General features: G+C 34.7%; 1 protein-coding gene across 4 annotated transcripts in view; it reads left to right on the plus strand.

Annotated features, from left to right (window-relative positions):
- HMCN1 (hemicentin 1) overlaps positions 1-16,793 on the plus strand; it is a 457,926-nt gene that overhangs the window by 221,974 nt on the left and 219,159 nt on the right. For all 4 annotated transcript variants that reach the window (XM_038542311.1, XM_038542313.1, XM_038542312.1 and 1 more), the window contains exons 13-16: positions 584-711; positions 2,934-3,047; positions 7,980-8,138; positions 15,421-15,615. In XM_038542311.1, coding sequence (XP_038398239.1) covers positions 584-711; positions 2,934-3,047; positions 7,980-8,138; positions 15,421-15,615 — 596 coding nt within the window. The remainder of the gene's footprint in view (positions 1-583; positions 712-2,933; positions 3,048-7,979; positions 8,139-15,420; positions 15,616-16,793) is intronic.

Genomic DNA, 16,793 nt, shown 5'->3' on the forward strand with positions numbered 1-16,793 from the left:
CAGCTATTGAGTTTCCATTGCTCTCCATTGTTTTGCATGAGGAGGAGGACTTAGGTATGAGCCAGATTCTACTCCTAGACTCACCACTGACTTGCCGTATGACAGGAGGTATTGCATCTCAGGTTTGCATATTGAGGAACCATTTAGCATAGCAATTCACACAGAGTGTGATTGCTTGGTTGCAAATTCCACTTCTTCCGTTTACTAACTGCCTTTGGGCAAATTATATAATTCTTTTCCTCCTCCATACAACAGAGGTAATAGTAATACCTAACTCACTGGGTTGTTAGGAGGATATAAAACATTATGTAAAACATAATGTAAAACATCTGGAGCAGCCTTTGGCATATAGCAAGAACTGGATACAAAAGATCTATTCTTATTGTTATTATTGTTATTATTACCGTTACTGCTACTACTATACAACTACTACATTTCTGTTAATAAAATGATGACATTAATAATTTCTACAACCAGCACCAAAAATATGTCTAAAATATTTGAAGATAATTGTAAGGAAGATGCTATAGTTTCTTCATACTATTATTAAGGTATTTTCAATTGTATTTTCTTTTTTTCATAGATATAGGATGACCTCAGAAGGAACCTTATTTATCAAAAATGCGATTCCCAAAGATGCAGGGATCTATGGTTGCCTGGCAAGCAATTCAGCTGGAACAGACAAACAGACTTCTACCCTCAGATACATTGGCAAGTATAATCAGTTTAAAAGGCAATGAAAATAGGATAAGTATCATACCAAGCAATTTAAAAGTATTTTTCTATTAATATTCCTAATTAATATTAGGAATGAGTGTTAGCCTTAAAATTTATTATTAATTTCACATTTGATTAAAGGAAATACTGTAACTAAGTTAAAAGTTCAGGGAGTAGATTGCTTCATTAGTCAACAGAAGTCCAGGATGCTTACAGAGTCTTAGATGGTCCACAGAGTTCTATCCTGTGGTTTTTCTGTTGTTTTCAATACTTTATTTACATATTAATAATTTTTATATCCATTCTAGTTTACCTCAACTTCCATTTTATATTTTTCACTTATATTCAAAACATTATAATATTTCTATTGTAATTAAATGTTTATAATATTTCTGTCATTTATCCTATCTACATACTTTTTAAATTTTCATCTTTAGTTTTTCCCTTCCAAATATAAACTTTTATTGAAGATGCATTTCATGATAATTCTATAATATTCCACAATATAATGAATTATAATATATTCTAATATATTATTGTAATCTAATATATTTTCATATAATCATATAATCTAATTATATAGAATAGAATGTTTCTTTTAATTTGGTCTCTTTTTAACAAATAAAGGACAAGGATATTACATGCTCAATGTTAGTTTGTAAATTGTGAATAATTAATGGCTAGCAGTCCGCCCAGCCATTTATAGTGAGGTAATGAAACTGGCAGTGGAGAGGAAGAAAGCTAAAATAAAAATTGAGAATTGTAGTTGGTTTGTACAGATGAGGGAGGTAGCAAAAGTGTCATAAATATTGAATCTGAAAGCCTGGAAAGAAGTGGTCTCATTGACAGAAATAATGAAGGCACAAGGCAAATAAGTTTGGAAGATTAGAGAAGAAATAGGCAGTGGGAATGTAGAAAGGGGTAGAAACAGATTCTGAATTGTAGAAATGAATTTTGATTCATTCACAAAGAGGCCAAAATAATTGATTCACTTATTTACCTTATTAATCACCTTGAGGATCTAAAGTACTAAAGACTGTGGAATATAAAAAAAATGTGTTATGAAATTCTTACTTTTTGAGAGCTCACATAATGGGAGTGGCTATACATAGAGAAATATAAGATAGCAGACAGACGAGTACTACAGTAAGGGTTGGCAGAAAGGAAGATTAATTCTGACGGGGGAATTTGTAAAGATTTCTCAAAGGAGACAGGATTTAAGCTCAGTCTGGAGGAATGAGTAGGATTTGAAAAGCTGTGGCAAAGGGCATTTCAGGCAGAGGAAACTGCTTTTGCAAAAGCAGGAAGATAGAACAGAGTAGGGGCTGTTTTGAACTACCAGTGTAGCTTCATACCTTGTGATAAGAAAGGAAGTGTTATAGAGGGTAAGTTTAAAAAGAAAGCTCTGCACTAGTTTATGGTTTTTGAAAGCCAAACTAGGGAATTGGGAAATAAAATTACCAAAGGTTTTCTAGCAGAGGATTAACATGATCTTTGAGAAGTTAACTCTTAGCCTTGTTTGAAACTACTTCAATTAAAGTTAGAAAGTCCTAACATGCCCAGTTCAGAGAAGAATGTATGAGTGAATGAAAGCATTAAGCAAGAGAGGAAAGAAACAGAGAATGTTTGTCTTTACCATCAAAGGGAAAAGGATAATGGAGACTCTACTTTTTATAGATATAACTTTTAGCCTTCAACTGCAACTTTCTCTGTAGTTAAATGAATATCCTTAAAATCACATAGAAAATATTATAACTAATTCACCTGTAATTATATTATCCTCCATTCTTAACCTAGCCAAATCAGTCTTACCATCATAGCTTGTCTGATATTTTTATTACTATCCATTTCTTTCTATTCCTTTAGTATTACTTGTTATTTCTATAAGATCTGTTCAGATTTCTAAGATTTTTCTCTCTTTATATATCTTTTTTTTTCATAAAGACCTTTTGGCTAATTTCCTAAATTTTTTGACTCTTTTATCTGAATTATTTTTGCCTATTATATATATTTGCTCTTAATAAATGATCTTTTCATCATGCACTTCTTTGTACACTCACATTGTAAGAGTCTCTTTCTATTTGTAAACAGTGAAATAACCACAAGCACACAAATACTGGCGGATTTTGTTAAACTGATTCATTTAGTGTAATCATAAACAAGGTGCATGTAGCATTGGGCCAGACATTAACCATTTGCATGTTTGTATTTTTCAGAAGCCCCAAAGTTGGTTGTAGTTCAGAGTGAGCTATTGGTTGCTCTTGGGGATACAACAGTTATGGAATGTAAATCCTCTGGGACTCCTCTGCCTCAAGTTAAATGGTTCAAAGGTACATTTCTTAAGTATGTTCCTGTCTGGTTCACTTGGATTTGTTTTTTCTTTTAAAAAGATGATTTGTTAAAATTTTGTTTTGGTGTGTGACTTAGCAGCCCCATAAAATGTGTTTATGATCTCACTAGAGACAATAGTTCAAAATTCTGAACTCTGAATTTCAGGATTTGACATCTGGTGTGGATTAGACAACCATGAAAATCAAAGCAGGAAAAGTTCGCCTTTGCTAATCCAGCTGAACATTCTCTTTGTTAGTTTAGGATTGTTTCCTGTAGAAAATTGTCCAAGAATACTCTGTTAATGTTTGAAATGGCCTTCCTGATTTCAGTTCACTTTTCTTAGAGATAATGTCTGTCACTATTAGAAAGTTTTCTAGATTCCCAACGATACTTTCTATAAAGTCCTCAAAAAAAAAAAAAAAAAAAAAAGACAACATTAAAGCTTACAAGTAGTTAAAAGACAAAAGTGTTTTGTGGCTGGCTTCATCATAAATGGGAGGTACTTATATCGAGCATGGAAGTTATCTGCCTGTCTTTGTAACATGAAGATTACACCTTTGTGATTCTGTAATAAAATACCAATAATGTGCTATTTGTCTTAGTGGGAATACACTTGGATCCTGGTCCAGACTCAGATGCTGACAGTACATATCTGTGTAAAACGTCCCACTTCTGTTTCTGTCTCAGTTCTTCCAATCTATGAGAAAGAAAAAGTCCCACAAACACTCTAAAAGGGAGGTTGCTAGGATTATTGAGATGCTGTTTGCAAAATACTTTTTAATCTTCAGATGAAAAATGCTAAACAGTACAAAGAACTATTGTTATGATTCTGTTTGTTAAATCACAGACGTCCCCATAGCAACGAGTTGATGTCATAATCACAAAATTATGAATTCACCTCGGGTTCAAACTCTTAGGGAACATGAGGTGAAAAAGAAAGGCTTTATGTAGAAAACAAACACTTTTAAACAATACAAATAAAAAACAAGAAAGCTAGGAGATAATGCCATTTTGACAGTTTTCCATGTTAAATGATTTTGAGTCTTCATGTTTTCTGTGATAAAAAAAAGCATTTCTGGATTTGCTTCTTAATTAGGTTTATTTCAGATAACACAAACTAATTTTACTTATTTAAAATACTTAAATTTTGAATTACAAATGAAATTGATAATCAGTGTCAAACTCCCATCATAAATAAATCCGGAAAAAATGTATTAGAGAAGCAGTATTTCTCTTTTTTAAAAGTCAGCAGTTTATGTTAAAAATAAAAATTAAAAGAAGTAATGTAACCTATTGATTTCTCTACCCATAGATAGCAGAGTCACACAGAAAGTCTTTTTGTTTTCTGAAATTGAGGCTACTTTTCTGAATGAAATTTAGTCTTCATATTAGCCTGGGTTCCATAAATGGCTTGGAAGGTAAGGAGGAGTTAGGGACGCAGGCAGACACCATATGGAAGATTCTAAAATTGACTACCTATTAGCTCTCTCAAACATAGTGTTGGGGTTCAACAGACCCAGTAAATAATATCCCGTATCTCTGTCCAAGTTATGAAGCAACATAGCTAGAATGTGGGCATTAAACACTGACAGACCTTATTGGAGGATATATTTCAATGTTCGTCAACAATATGCAGAGCAACCATAAACCCCAGGATCAGGCCAACATACTGTCCTACCCATCCCAAGCAAGCAATTTGTTGCAGATGCAGAGTCTGGATCTTCAAGAACAAAACTAGAGGATAATCTTTTCTATATGCAGATTGGTTCCAGAAAGAAAGAAGGAGGAGGCATCTGGACCCTCCTTTTTCACCTCTGCTAGGGTTGAGACAATAGGAAGGTTGTGAAAATTGTACCTTATGGAAATCAAGAGGTAAAGAAGAGACCTCACCTTAGGCAGAAGAATAACTTTTTCGTGATACCCCCCCTTTTTTTGCAATTCTGATTGAGTAAAGTAGGTGGTGATTAATTGATTGATTGTAGGAACACATGGAATCTATCTTCCTAACAAGTGTTTAAACGTACAATACAGTATTGTTAACTATAGGCACTTTGTTGCATAGCAGATATCTAGAACTTACTTATCTTGTGCAATTGAAACTTCATACCTATTGAACAACAGCTTCTCATTTCCTTTGCTCCCAAATCCCTGGCAACCACTCTTCATTAATAAATTGTATTCCATTCAGACCATCAAAGAAAAGGAATTCCATAAACACAAATACCCATCAAAAGTTTGGATTTTTCATTTTTAGAAATAAGCAACATACAGTGGGTTCAAAAAATTATGAGGGATGCTATTAAAATGTTGCATAGAGGATGTTTCTGGTAAAATATTAAAGAAATTGGATTTTTAAATTTAGATTGAAGTTTCTTAAAGTGTAGTCAGGAATCCCTGGGAGTTCCTCATAATTTTTTTCAGGGAATCCAGGAAATCAAAATTATTTTCCTAATTATACTAAGATATTTTTTCTCTTTTTCATATTCATTGTCTCATGAATATGAGTATAGTGGAGTTTTTGGAGGCTACATAATGCAGAAGCAAATATGAGCATTCAGCTGTCTTCTATTAAGCTAGACATTCTAGAAATTTGCAAAACTGTGAAATACCACTCTTCTCACTAAATATCTCTTGTTTTTGGAAATATAATTATTTTCTCATAAAATATGTTCATTTATGTTAAAATGTCATGAGTTTGTTATTATAAAATAAATACGTATATTTAAAATTTTCAGTTTCATTTCTAAAATGCTAAGTACAAATAAATATAGTTCATATAAACAAAACCTCATTAAAGTCCCCAATAATATCTAAGAGTATAAAGGGTCTTGAGACAATGATTTTTGAGAACCACTAATTACCATCAGCTATTTGAAAGGATCTCATGCCAGAGATAATGATCTCTCTGTTTGTTCATCTTTACATCCACAGAGACCAGAATTGAATTTAAAGTACAGCATAAAGAGAACCCTCTTCAGTAGCAATGATTGTTAAATCCTAGCATAGATTGTTGGGAAAGTTTGCATGTTTTACTATACCATTTTTCTAATCTTATCTAACATTAAAACTAAATAATCCCTATTTCATTTCCATCTCAAAGTTCTGTCTCTATGGCTTGTCAATAATTTGGTACTAATTTTTCAGTAGAAATGAAGAAAGGAGAGATTATCAAAATGTGATCAGAATGCAAAATTGATTAAATCCATGTTTTCCAATTTATATTTTGTTTCATTACTGCTATTCTTTAAACATTTTTATTAAAAAAAAAAACTACTAGCTAAAAGGGCTTGATTTTATCCTCTTATGTCCTTTGACATATACAAAAGAAATAGGAGAGAAGTAAATTCCAAAATTCTAATGCATTTCAGTCCAAACATTCTAATACTTGATGAACAGCTAGGTCACATCGCATTCTCCCTTAGTGGGAGGAAAGTTTATGTCAACATCATCTGCTTTTATTTATGAAAATTTCCCAGAGGCTCATAGACACAGCTTTGGTTGCTTTTCTTATTCTTGCATGGTATGTAGTAGCAAGCTTAAAAGGATGATTTGGGTTTTAAATATTGGAATGCTGAAAAATACTTTATTTTTGGCACTGACGGTTGCTAATGTAATTTTTTTGTTTTCAAATTTATGGCTCCTTTGACCTCTTCTGCTCCCAAAATTATAAAAACAAAAAGAGAATTGTCTGTTTGTTGCCCTGAGTCTGTTGATTGGTGATTTTTACAGTATTCTAGAGAATTACTAGTTCTTGGGTTCTCTTTTTTTATTAAAATCTAAGAGAGTTACTACTGTGGTCTTCGGGGCACATGGCTAGGCTAGTATATGACATTTTGGAGAGCAATTTTTTAGACTTGACAAACAAAAACAAACAAAAAAGCTACGGACACCAAGCACTAAACATCTAATACTGGGTATTTTTTTTTTTTAATGGAATTGGTCATCCTGGTTAATTTCATTCTAAGGAGAGTAGTCACCCTGAAGGAGGACAATCATATGAAGAGGCTAACCTTAACTTACAGATTAGTTGAGGCATTGCCTGCCTTCATAGAGAAATGGTTCTCAGGGTATATGAGGTGCTGCAGGGAGAGACAGCATGCACAGGTAACTCAGACATCACTAATTTTTCTAGCATCATTCTAGCTTCACTGAGGTCAAACTCAATGCATGGTTTTATCCTCCATACATTTATTCCCTACCTGCCTCTTCCAGAAACTCATAACTCTAACTTAAAGAACTTAGATGAATAATATAGACTTAGTAGAGGTATTCTGGGAGATTTATATAAAATACTTCTCTCTGGCAGTTGTCAGAAATTTCTCATCTGTTTTTCCAGTTCTACCAACAAGCTCTTCCCTGTCTATCTTCTCCAGATAGCTGCAGTTCCTTCTCTTCCAGACATCCTCAGAAGCCTCTCAGGCAGCCTGTGACTCTCCCAAGATACCAGTCTGACTGATAGCATTCATAAAACCAAAACACTGGTCATTGACCAAACTGAGAACGCCATTGCCACTTCCTAAACACTTCATGGATAACTGAAATTCATCCTGCCACAACGATGGTAGAAACCTTTTTTCAACCTGCATCTCCTCATTCTCTTCATGTGTAACACAGCCACAGTGACAGCTGCCTCACCCCCATGCAGCGTTAGAGTTCATTCTTATTTAGGTACATGTACAGTAGGAAATATTTGGGACTGGATTTTTGGCTCTAGGTTAGCCCATAGAATGATATAGACTAATAAATCAGCTTAGTGCTAAGAAATACTTTGTTCATTCTTTGCATAAACATTGTTTAAGTATATACCTTGTGCCAGACACTTATATTTTAAAAACTTCGAAGTTCGTTTTCTTCAGCAGTTTTAAAATTAAACCAATAGCAAACTATGTAAATACTTTAGTGTTTAATGTTCTCCGTTTGTTTTGACCTAGGGGATCTTGAGCTGAGGCCCTCACCATTCCTCATTATTGACCCTCTCTTGGGGCTTTTGAAGATTCAAGAAACTCAAGACCTGGATGCTGGTGATTATACATGTGTAGCTGTCAATGATGCTGGAAGAGCAGCTGGCAAGATAACTCTGGATGTTGGCTGTAAGCATCCCAGCACTGATAGACACATTTGTTTTTGTTTGTTTGTTTTTTCCATGCTAAGAACTTCAAAACAATTGAGTGGAAATATTTGTCAGAATGGACAAATTAGAATTAGCATTTCAGATTATTAATATAATAATGGTAGGAAGTATTTACCAAGTGTTTTCTATGTGCCATGCACTGTCCTAAGAACTTTTATATGCATCCTTTTAAAACCCTCATAGCAATCCTAAGAGGAAGAAATTGTAATTATGTCCTTTAGATAGAGAAGGAAAGTGTAACAAAGCTAAGTAAGTTGACCAGGACCACAGACCTATGTAGGGGCCAAGCCTGGATATTTGAACCCAGGTTATCTGATATCAGAGACTGTAGGCTTCACTGGTATATCATCTATTGCCAAACATTTTCCTAACAGGAGTTGGATGACACAAAATTCCTAAGTATTAACATCTGGAGGCCAGAAATTAGACTTTGGCCCTAGACCATAATTTGGAGATGTTGATGATAGCAAAGGTAGCAGACAGTGCTTTTACTTTAAAAAAAATTACTAGCAATGACTCCTCAGTGTATAAAACAAAGTACTAACTACAAATAAATGTCAATCACAGTGTGAAGTATACAGTATGTGCATGACAACTATCGTCAGATCACTCGAGAAGTTTGGTTCTCCCTCCTTCTCTGTCTCTCCATCTCATGTTTCTTTAAAAACAAAAATTCTTTTTCTACACAGTGTGGTAACACATGAAATAAAACAGAGCTTCCTTTGTATGAAAAGGAACCTGGCAGCTTAATTTTAATAGATAATTCAAACATTTACATCAGTTAAACTTATAAAATATGACATTTTGTTAAATTGCATTTTCATTTATATGTGATGATTTTCATGCCTCAGCTGTTTTTTTTTTTTTTTTAACTGAAGTTGGGAACTATAAAGAAAATGCATTTTTTTAGAATAAAGTAATACAAAACTTTTTAGTTCTATCTTAATTCTTTAAATGAACATAATGGCCCTCTAAGCTTAATATTTTGTTTCATATAATTTTTTTCCTCCTGGGATCTTTTCTGATCCCCTTCCCCCTGGGCTGTCTGATGAACACTCTGCATTCTTGGTGATTATGCCCTTAGGGTAGAGTCAACAAAGCTAGGAAAGACCATAAAGACCACGGTAGAATCTGACTAGGGCACAGCAAAATGTGTTTGACCATGACTAAACTCTAAGGTTATTAAGATAAATGCCTTGGAAATAAGATTGGAATCTCTGGGTGGAGGATACTGGGATCTACCAGCAGAGTTAAAACACAAGGAAAGCTTTTAGAAATGTAGGGTCCAAATGAAGAGGATCCCTTGATACAGAATTCTTGTTTCTAAGAAATATACGAGTACAATGTTTCAAATTCCCAACATTTTCTAGTTTTACTTCTCCCTCTTTCCTGCCCAGATACTTTATATTTACCAACATTTGTCTAGAGTGGTCTAGCTGGAGAGGAAGAACAAATTAGCCTGAGCAATTATTCCTAGCCAAAAGCAGAAGGACACTCTTACCCCTATCTCCAAGACTATAGAAAATCTAAACATACGTATTTGCTTATTTACTGCCTTGTTTATAATCTTTTTAGCTTCTGGACTTTCCAGGTTCTCTCTTTTGACTAGTGAAAAGCCATGTAAAAGTTAGGGCTATCTGTCCTGGAATGACTCGCATTGAAATAGGAAATATCGTAACAAATGTTTTGTATTTATCCTTCATTCCTTGAACTGAATTTTGTTTTATCTTCACTCCTATTCAAGATATTCACTCTCTATGACCTTTTCTAAAACAATGACTCTTTCATTTTTTATCCCAGTAATTGTTCTGATGGAGCCATTAACATAAACTCAATTGTTTCATTACTGTAACCTTGATCATTAAGAGCTGCCAAATAACTTAATAATAACATTAGTGCCATACATGCATCTGTTATGCCTTAACTATCTCCTTATTCACCATTAGAATTCTGATGGATGTAGCTCACAAAGTTTGGTTAGACCCTGTCTGTTCACATAATACTATGGTTCTATATCCTAGCAGATAGATAGGTGTAACTGCCAAGGCCTGTACAGTTGTAGTGATAATTGTGATTATCACTGTTAGGTTTAAAAGCAAAAAACAAAAACAAAATCAAAACCTTACTCAGAATTTACATAGTGGTTAAGAGAATGGGCTTTGGAGAGAGCCTGGGTTTTCTGCCTGACTTTTCATAGTACCTACCTGATAAGTTGGTTATAAAGATGAAATCACGTCATCACCCACCCACATGCATTCAGCATGTCAGTGTTCACTGCTCTCCCTCTGAAGTTGCTTAATGGCACATGTATCAGATAGATGAACTTCACAAATAGAATTGTCATTTTGATTCTTTGAGTCCTGAAAAATAATATAGAAAGCATATATAATAATGGCATAGTATTTAAGATTAAACCTTGGGCTTTTAATGTGAAAGTTACTGTTCCAAGTTGACTTTTTCAAAAGGGCCTAAGACAATTCAAGTGCTACTTTTAGTAGTAGTGCATAGAATTATTCATATGAGTTCCAAAACTATTGGCATAAATTTAAGTAACTTATGACTTAAAAAGAAAAACATGCCTTTATCCCTATCATGTAGCTGTTGGGTGTTCAAATTGTTTTTGTGGGCCTGTTACCTTACATCAATACTAGATCAAAAAACAATAATAAAAAAGCTGTTCAATATTATTGTTGAGTTATAGCTTCTTTAGTGAGTCTCCCTTTTCCTGTTTCTCATTATCGTGGCTCTGCGTTATGGACATTTCAGGTCAAGAGGGAAACTTACCAGTGCTTTTCATCCTTTTTTAAAAAGAGGTAGTGAATTGTGAAGTCATTTGGAAGAGAAGATTGGCTACATCAAACAAAAAATTGGCCTGGCAGCGATTTTATTTGCAGTATTCCACACCACTCAGGATTTGAGTCTTAGACTGTGGTTTGTGTTTTGTGGTTTGGTAGAACCAAAACAGAGTGTTCAGCCATTTTAGGAAAGAAGATCTCTGTTTGACTAATAATAGTGCAAGAGTTGCCTTAGTGGATATATATTTAATTATCACTAAAGGAACTAGAATAATTTTATGGAATAGTTTTTAGAGCAACATGGTCAATCTGTAACTTTTTTCAAAGTGATGTATGTACACAGCCATATCTGTCAGTAAGTGACAACAAAGCCGTATCACGCATTAACTGCAGTTCTCAAAGGATTTGCGAACAAATACTTAGATCATCCCAGTGATCATCCCAGCATAATCCTGATAGCTGTATGCAGAAGCTGAAATTGAAATTAATAATAGATATAATAAATTTCAGAGCTAAGATTTAACAAGTTAACTCAATATTTATAACCAATGATAGTTAATATTGGGGTGATTACTATATGCTAAATGATTAATAAAGACTACTTTTTTTAACAACAAGAGATAGGAAATGTTATTACCTCATTTTTATTCATGGAGAGTTTTAGACTGGGGGAAGTAAAATTGTTTTCCAGTTTTACAGATTAAGAAATAATGGAACTGCCATTCGAAACCACCTAGTGGATTATAATGTCTCCAAGCAACACAGTCTCCCCTGTACAAGTCCCGTGTTTTGTATTACAATCACTGCTGCCCCTTCCCTGGTCCCATTAATATGTTTACCATCCACCCAATGTAATTGACTTGGAGTCTGAATTGGCCATACTCAAGAGTAGGAAGTATTTAAAAGGTTTTTTGGCCGTAGTTAGGAGTTGCCTCATTTTTGAGGTTTGCTTGTCATTGATGCTGTCTTGGCTGCTTACCTAGTGCCTGGTACTCTCATTTGCCTTGTTTTCCTGTACCAGTATATATTTTGCCTGTCTTGTGCCTGACACTGTTCTCAAAGCTTCTTCACCCAGGTAGCTTCTTCTGTCTTAATTGAGTTTTAAGGGCACAACTTGAACTCTGCTTCTCCTCTTTTTGTCCAGTATGTTCTCTGCTTTCTTACTTCTGAAAATTCTAATTTGTCTCCATTTTCACCTATGGCTATGTTCTGTTGTGTCAGTAAGCTTGGTTGCTCCCAAATATCTGGTCAATCCGAGGCTTCTGCATATCTCTTTGTTCTTCTGGAATTTATTTTCTGTCCCATTTTTTAATCAGCATACCCACAATCTGCACCTAATACATCCTAGGGTTTTTATACATATCTTCTATTTTTCAAAAAAGCAACTGGCTCTGGAATAAATGATTACTATCACTCTAGAAGAAGTTAACTAGCCCTTTATACCTAAGATAGGCAACCAATGAGCTGTTTTTTACATATGCTTATTTTGTCTTTTATTTTTATAAACCAGATTACCATATAGTTGGATTAAGGGAAATCTAAACACAGCTATGCTATTTCTTTTTAAAAACATGTTATTCAGTTGCAGGTTTAACTTAATTTTCTTTTATTTAGGTTCAATAAAACAAACAATAGAGCTTCTGAAATTGCCATTTTTTTTTCAAAAGTGCAAGTTCAAATGTATGGGATCAAGGTTGTTATTATCACCATACACTTACAGATATACAAATACAGACACTATAATATTGTTGAAGTGTTTTATTTTTTATTTCTTTTAAAGATTTTATTCATGAGAAACACAGAGAGGCAGAGACATAGGTAGAGGAAGAAGCAGGCTCCCTATAGGGAGCCTGATGCTGGACTCAATCTTCCCAACCCCCAGATCATGCCCTGAGCCGAAAGCAGATGCTCAACACTGAGCCACCCAGTGTTAAAGTGTTTTAATATTGCTTCAATTATTCACAGATATCTAGCAGCCTTGAATAATCAAAAAGTGCTATGTTAGTTGCTATAAAAAATAAAGTATGGTTGCAAACATGAACTCTCCAGGGAAAATCAAACATATAGTCTAATAAAAGGCAGGATGTGACCACTGCCATGAGAGTGGTACAGAGTGAATTCTCTGAAACCACACAGAGGGAAGAAATCATGTCTAGGAAAATGAAAGATGGCATTGAGAAGGGACCTTTTGAACTGGATTAAAGAATCGTCAATATTCAATAGCCAGAGATCAAGAGTCAACATTGCATTTGAAAGGGATGGCAGTGACACTGGTACTGATATGAAAATGGTCAGTCCTTGTTTGGAAAAGAGTGAAGAGTTCAGATTGTCCAAGAATAAGATTTCTCTAGGGGAATAATGGGAGATGAAGTTGCAAAGTTAGAGGATGGATGTCCTTTAGCTCAGGCTAATAAAGGACTAAGGCTACTTGGGAGACAAGTATACATCCGAGTCCCCAAATTCCCATTGAGAAGGAAAGAAATGATCTCTACACTCATTTTTATTAGGCTGCTAAACAACTTGACTTTCAGCAGTTGTAAGAACCTATAGAAAAGGGAAAGCCGATAAAATGACAAAGAATTGTTATCAGGATCACCCTGGGTTTTTTTTTTAAGATTGATTGATTGATTGATTGATTGATTGATTTATTATGACAGACAGAGAGAGAGAGAGAGAGAGAGAGAGAGAGAGGCAGAGGCACAGGCAGAGGGAGAAGCAGGCTCCATGCAGGGAGCCTGACGTGGGACTCGATCCCCGGTCTCCAGTATCACGCCCGGGGCTGAAGGCTGCGCTAAACCGCTGGGCCACCGGGGCTTCCCTCAACCTGTTTTTTAATCCTACTTCCACTCTTCAATTCCATGTTGACACAAATTAACTATTTTGTTTCAGTTTCTTCATCTATAAAATTGTAGTTATGATAGTACTTACCCATAGGGGTATTGTGAAGATTAAATGAGAAAATTAATGGAAAACACCTAACAATAGTCCTTGGCTTTGTGATAGTTGAATTTCTAAGAAATATTTGACCTTGACATTATCAAGGAACCATCTTTTGGGCTTCTCCTCTTAGAATCCTGCCTAAGCAGGGGCATTGGGGGGCTCGGTAAAATGACCAATTCTTGGTTTTGGCTCATGTCATGATCTTGGGGTTGTGAGATTGATCCCCCATTGAGCTCTGCACTGAGCCGGAGTCTGCTTGTTCCTCTCATTCTGCTCTTCTCCTCACCCCTCCACTCTGGTGCATGCTCTTTCTCAAATAAATAAAATCTAAAACAAAAAGCAAAATCCCACGTGAGCAGGCTTAATGAATTGCCTCCACTAGCATCCTGTATATTCCTCCTTGTCTGATATCTCATACATCATTACTTATAAGTTCTGGGGATAGACATATTGAGAGCCTCGTCTATTTGGGCTTGCTGACAGCTTTCTCCTATATTGCCTTCCCGTGTTTTCCAAGTTGTGCCTAGGACACATTTCTAATTCTTCCCCTGGCTTCTGTGTTTAGCTATATTATGTGGATAACTGTAGTCTTTTGATCTATAATTTTATAATTTCCTAATCAGATTTAACTCTAAGATATTAAGCTCTCATTATTCTTTTTATCAGATACTATATTCTGTTGCTTTAATTTTATTATTGATTTTCTTTTTTAAATAAGTATATATTTTTAAATTTATTTATTCAGAGAGAGAGAGAGACTGAGAGGTAGAGACACAGGCAGAGGGAGAAGCAGGCTCCATGCAGGGAGCCTGACGCGGGACTCGATCCTGGGTCTCCAGGATCAGACCCCGGGCTGCAGGCAGCGCTAAACCGCTGCGCCACCGGGGGTGCCCTATTATTGATTTTCAAGCTCAAATTCCTTTAACTCAAAAATGTAAAAAAGGTGAAAGGTATTGAGAAGCAAGAATGTGATCTAGAACAAGGGTATAATTTAGAATTAAATACTGTTAGCTGGTTATAGTGATCTATTAAAGAATGAGCTCTGGTATAAATTAAGTTATTTAAAAACTGGAACAAAAGGAGTTAAGTTTTGGAAAATGTCCAGAATATTTCATTACAAGGCAAACATATTTATAAGAAAGTTCAAAGATTTGAGTAGCATGACATAAACTAAAATTGAAAACAAATTTCTAAGATGAAAGATTCTCTTTATTGAAGATAATTCTTGATTTCAGTTTCTACTCTTAAATTCCATTCTCTTTATCATTTATCATTTTAAGGAAGTAGTTGAACTTCTTTGTACCTCTATTCATTTATTAAGCAAAAAATAAGTATTGACTATTTCAATACCATCCAGAAATGCTTAAAGGGTACATTTACAATACTATGTGAACAATATCTTGGTTCAGATTCAATCTGTTGACCATTTAAGAATGAAGTTTGTACTTACTGTGCCTATATACTATCTCAATGACCTTTTCTTTGTTTGTTTTAAATATCTTTTAGCACCTCCAGTTTTCATACAAGAACCTGCTGATGTGTCTGTAGAAATTGGCTCAAACGTGACATTACCTTGCTATGTCCAGGGTTATCCAGAACCAAAGATTAAATGGAGGAGATCAGACAACATGCCTATCTTCTCAAGACCCTTTTCAGTGAGTTCCATCAGCCAACTAAGAACAGGAGCTCTCTTTATTTCAAGTAGGTTAAAGGAAATATATTTTATACAAGTATGTACATATATATTATACATTCATGTTCTATACATAGGGATTAGTATGTTTAAAGTTGTGAATTAATCTTGCCAACACGTTTTGTTCTTTAAAAACTTCTTTAAAAACATTTTGTGTTTGTTGCATTTCCTTTTAAAAGAGTACTGAATTCTTATATCTTGGAATTGTCATAAATGTATTTTATTCAGATGTATGTCATTTCATAAAGGCTTATGAAGCAACGTGACTTCTTCATATCTCACTGTTTCTTATTGCAAATAGAAACACCTGGGCCTCTAGGTGGATAAGTGATCACATTTTATTGACTCTTGGACCAATTGCTGTATAGAAAGATAAAATATTACTAGTAAAAAGGTAACTTTAATGAATTTTTTTGACCAAAAATACATAACTATATGCATAGGGACTCTATATCCTATGGAAGCTCCTTGATTAAAAGTGATATCTACCTGGAGCAGAAAATTGAAAAAAAAAATCATCAAATACTCCAGCATCTAAAAATTTTGCCTATAAGCTATTAAGCATTCAGATATTTGTAAATATTTTGTACTTTTTAAAACAGTGTTCAGATTGTTTAAGTAGTGGCACTAGAGGACCAAAATATTTAGCTGATTAACTGGTTTTTAAAAAGTAATTGCATCTTTGGGGTTATTTTGTCGAAAGCCTCCAATAAGTGATTTCCATGTTTATTAAATATTAAATGTCCATTAGCCACTTCAAGTTCCAAATACAAATTAAACTAATTATAAGTGCTTAAGTATTCAGTTCTGGGCCCGGCTCTGTGGTGAAGACAGAAGTCATATATGGGGTCCCTCACTCAGGCATTTCACAACCCACCATCTAAGTGGATGGCCAAAAAAAATGCCTACTGCGTCAGATTGTGCAGGACCTAGAATGTACAGGTGAAGAAATGCTTTTGGTGAGCTAGAAAATAACCCTCCATGTTTCCCTGTGGAAAAAGGCACATGAGTGTACTATTTCAGAACAATCCCTCTGCAAGGTTGGAGAGATGAGAAGAAAAATGGGGAAGCTCACAGAGTTATGCAAGTAGGGCGATAGTAGTGATGAGAAAAGCCTAACAGGAAATAAATTGGACCTGAAACAAATGAATTAGAGGAGATGTAAAAAGGGAAGAATAAAAAGGGG

Source organism: Canis lupus, chromosome 7, assembly GCF_011100685.1.
Source record: "Canis lupus familiaris isolate Mischka breed German Shepherd chromosome 7, alternate assembly UU_Cfam_GSD_1.0, whole genome shotgun sequence".
Classification (NCBI taxonomy): domain Eukaryota; kingdom Metazoa; phylum Chordata; class Mammalia; order Carnivora; family Canidae; genus Canis; species Canis lupus.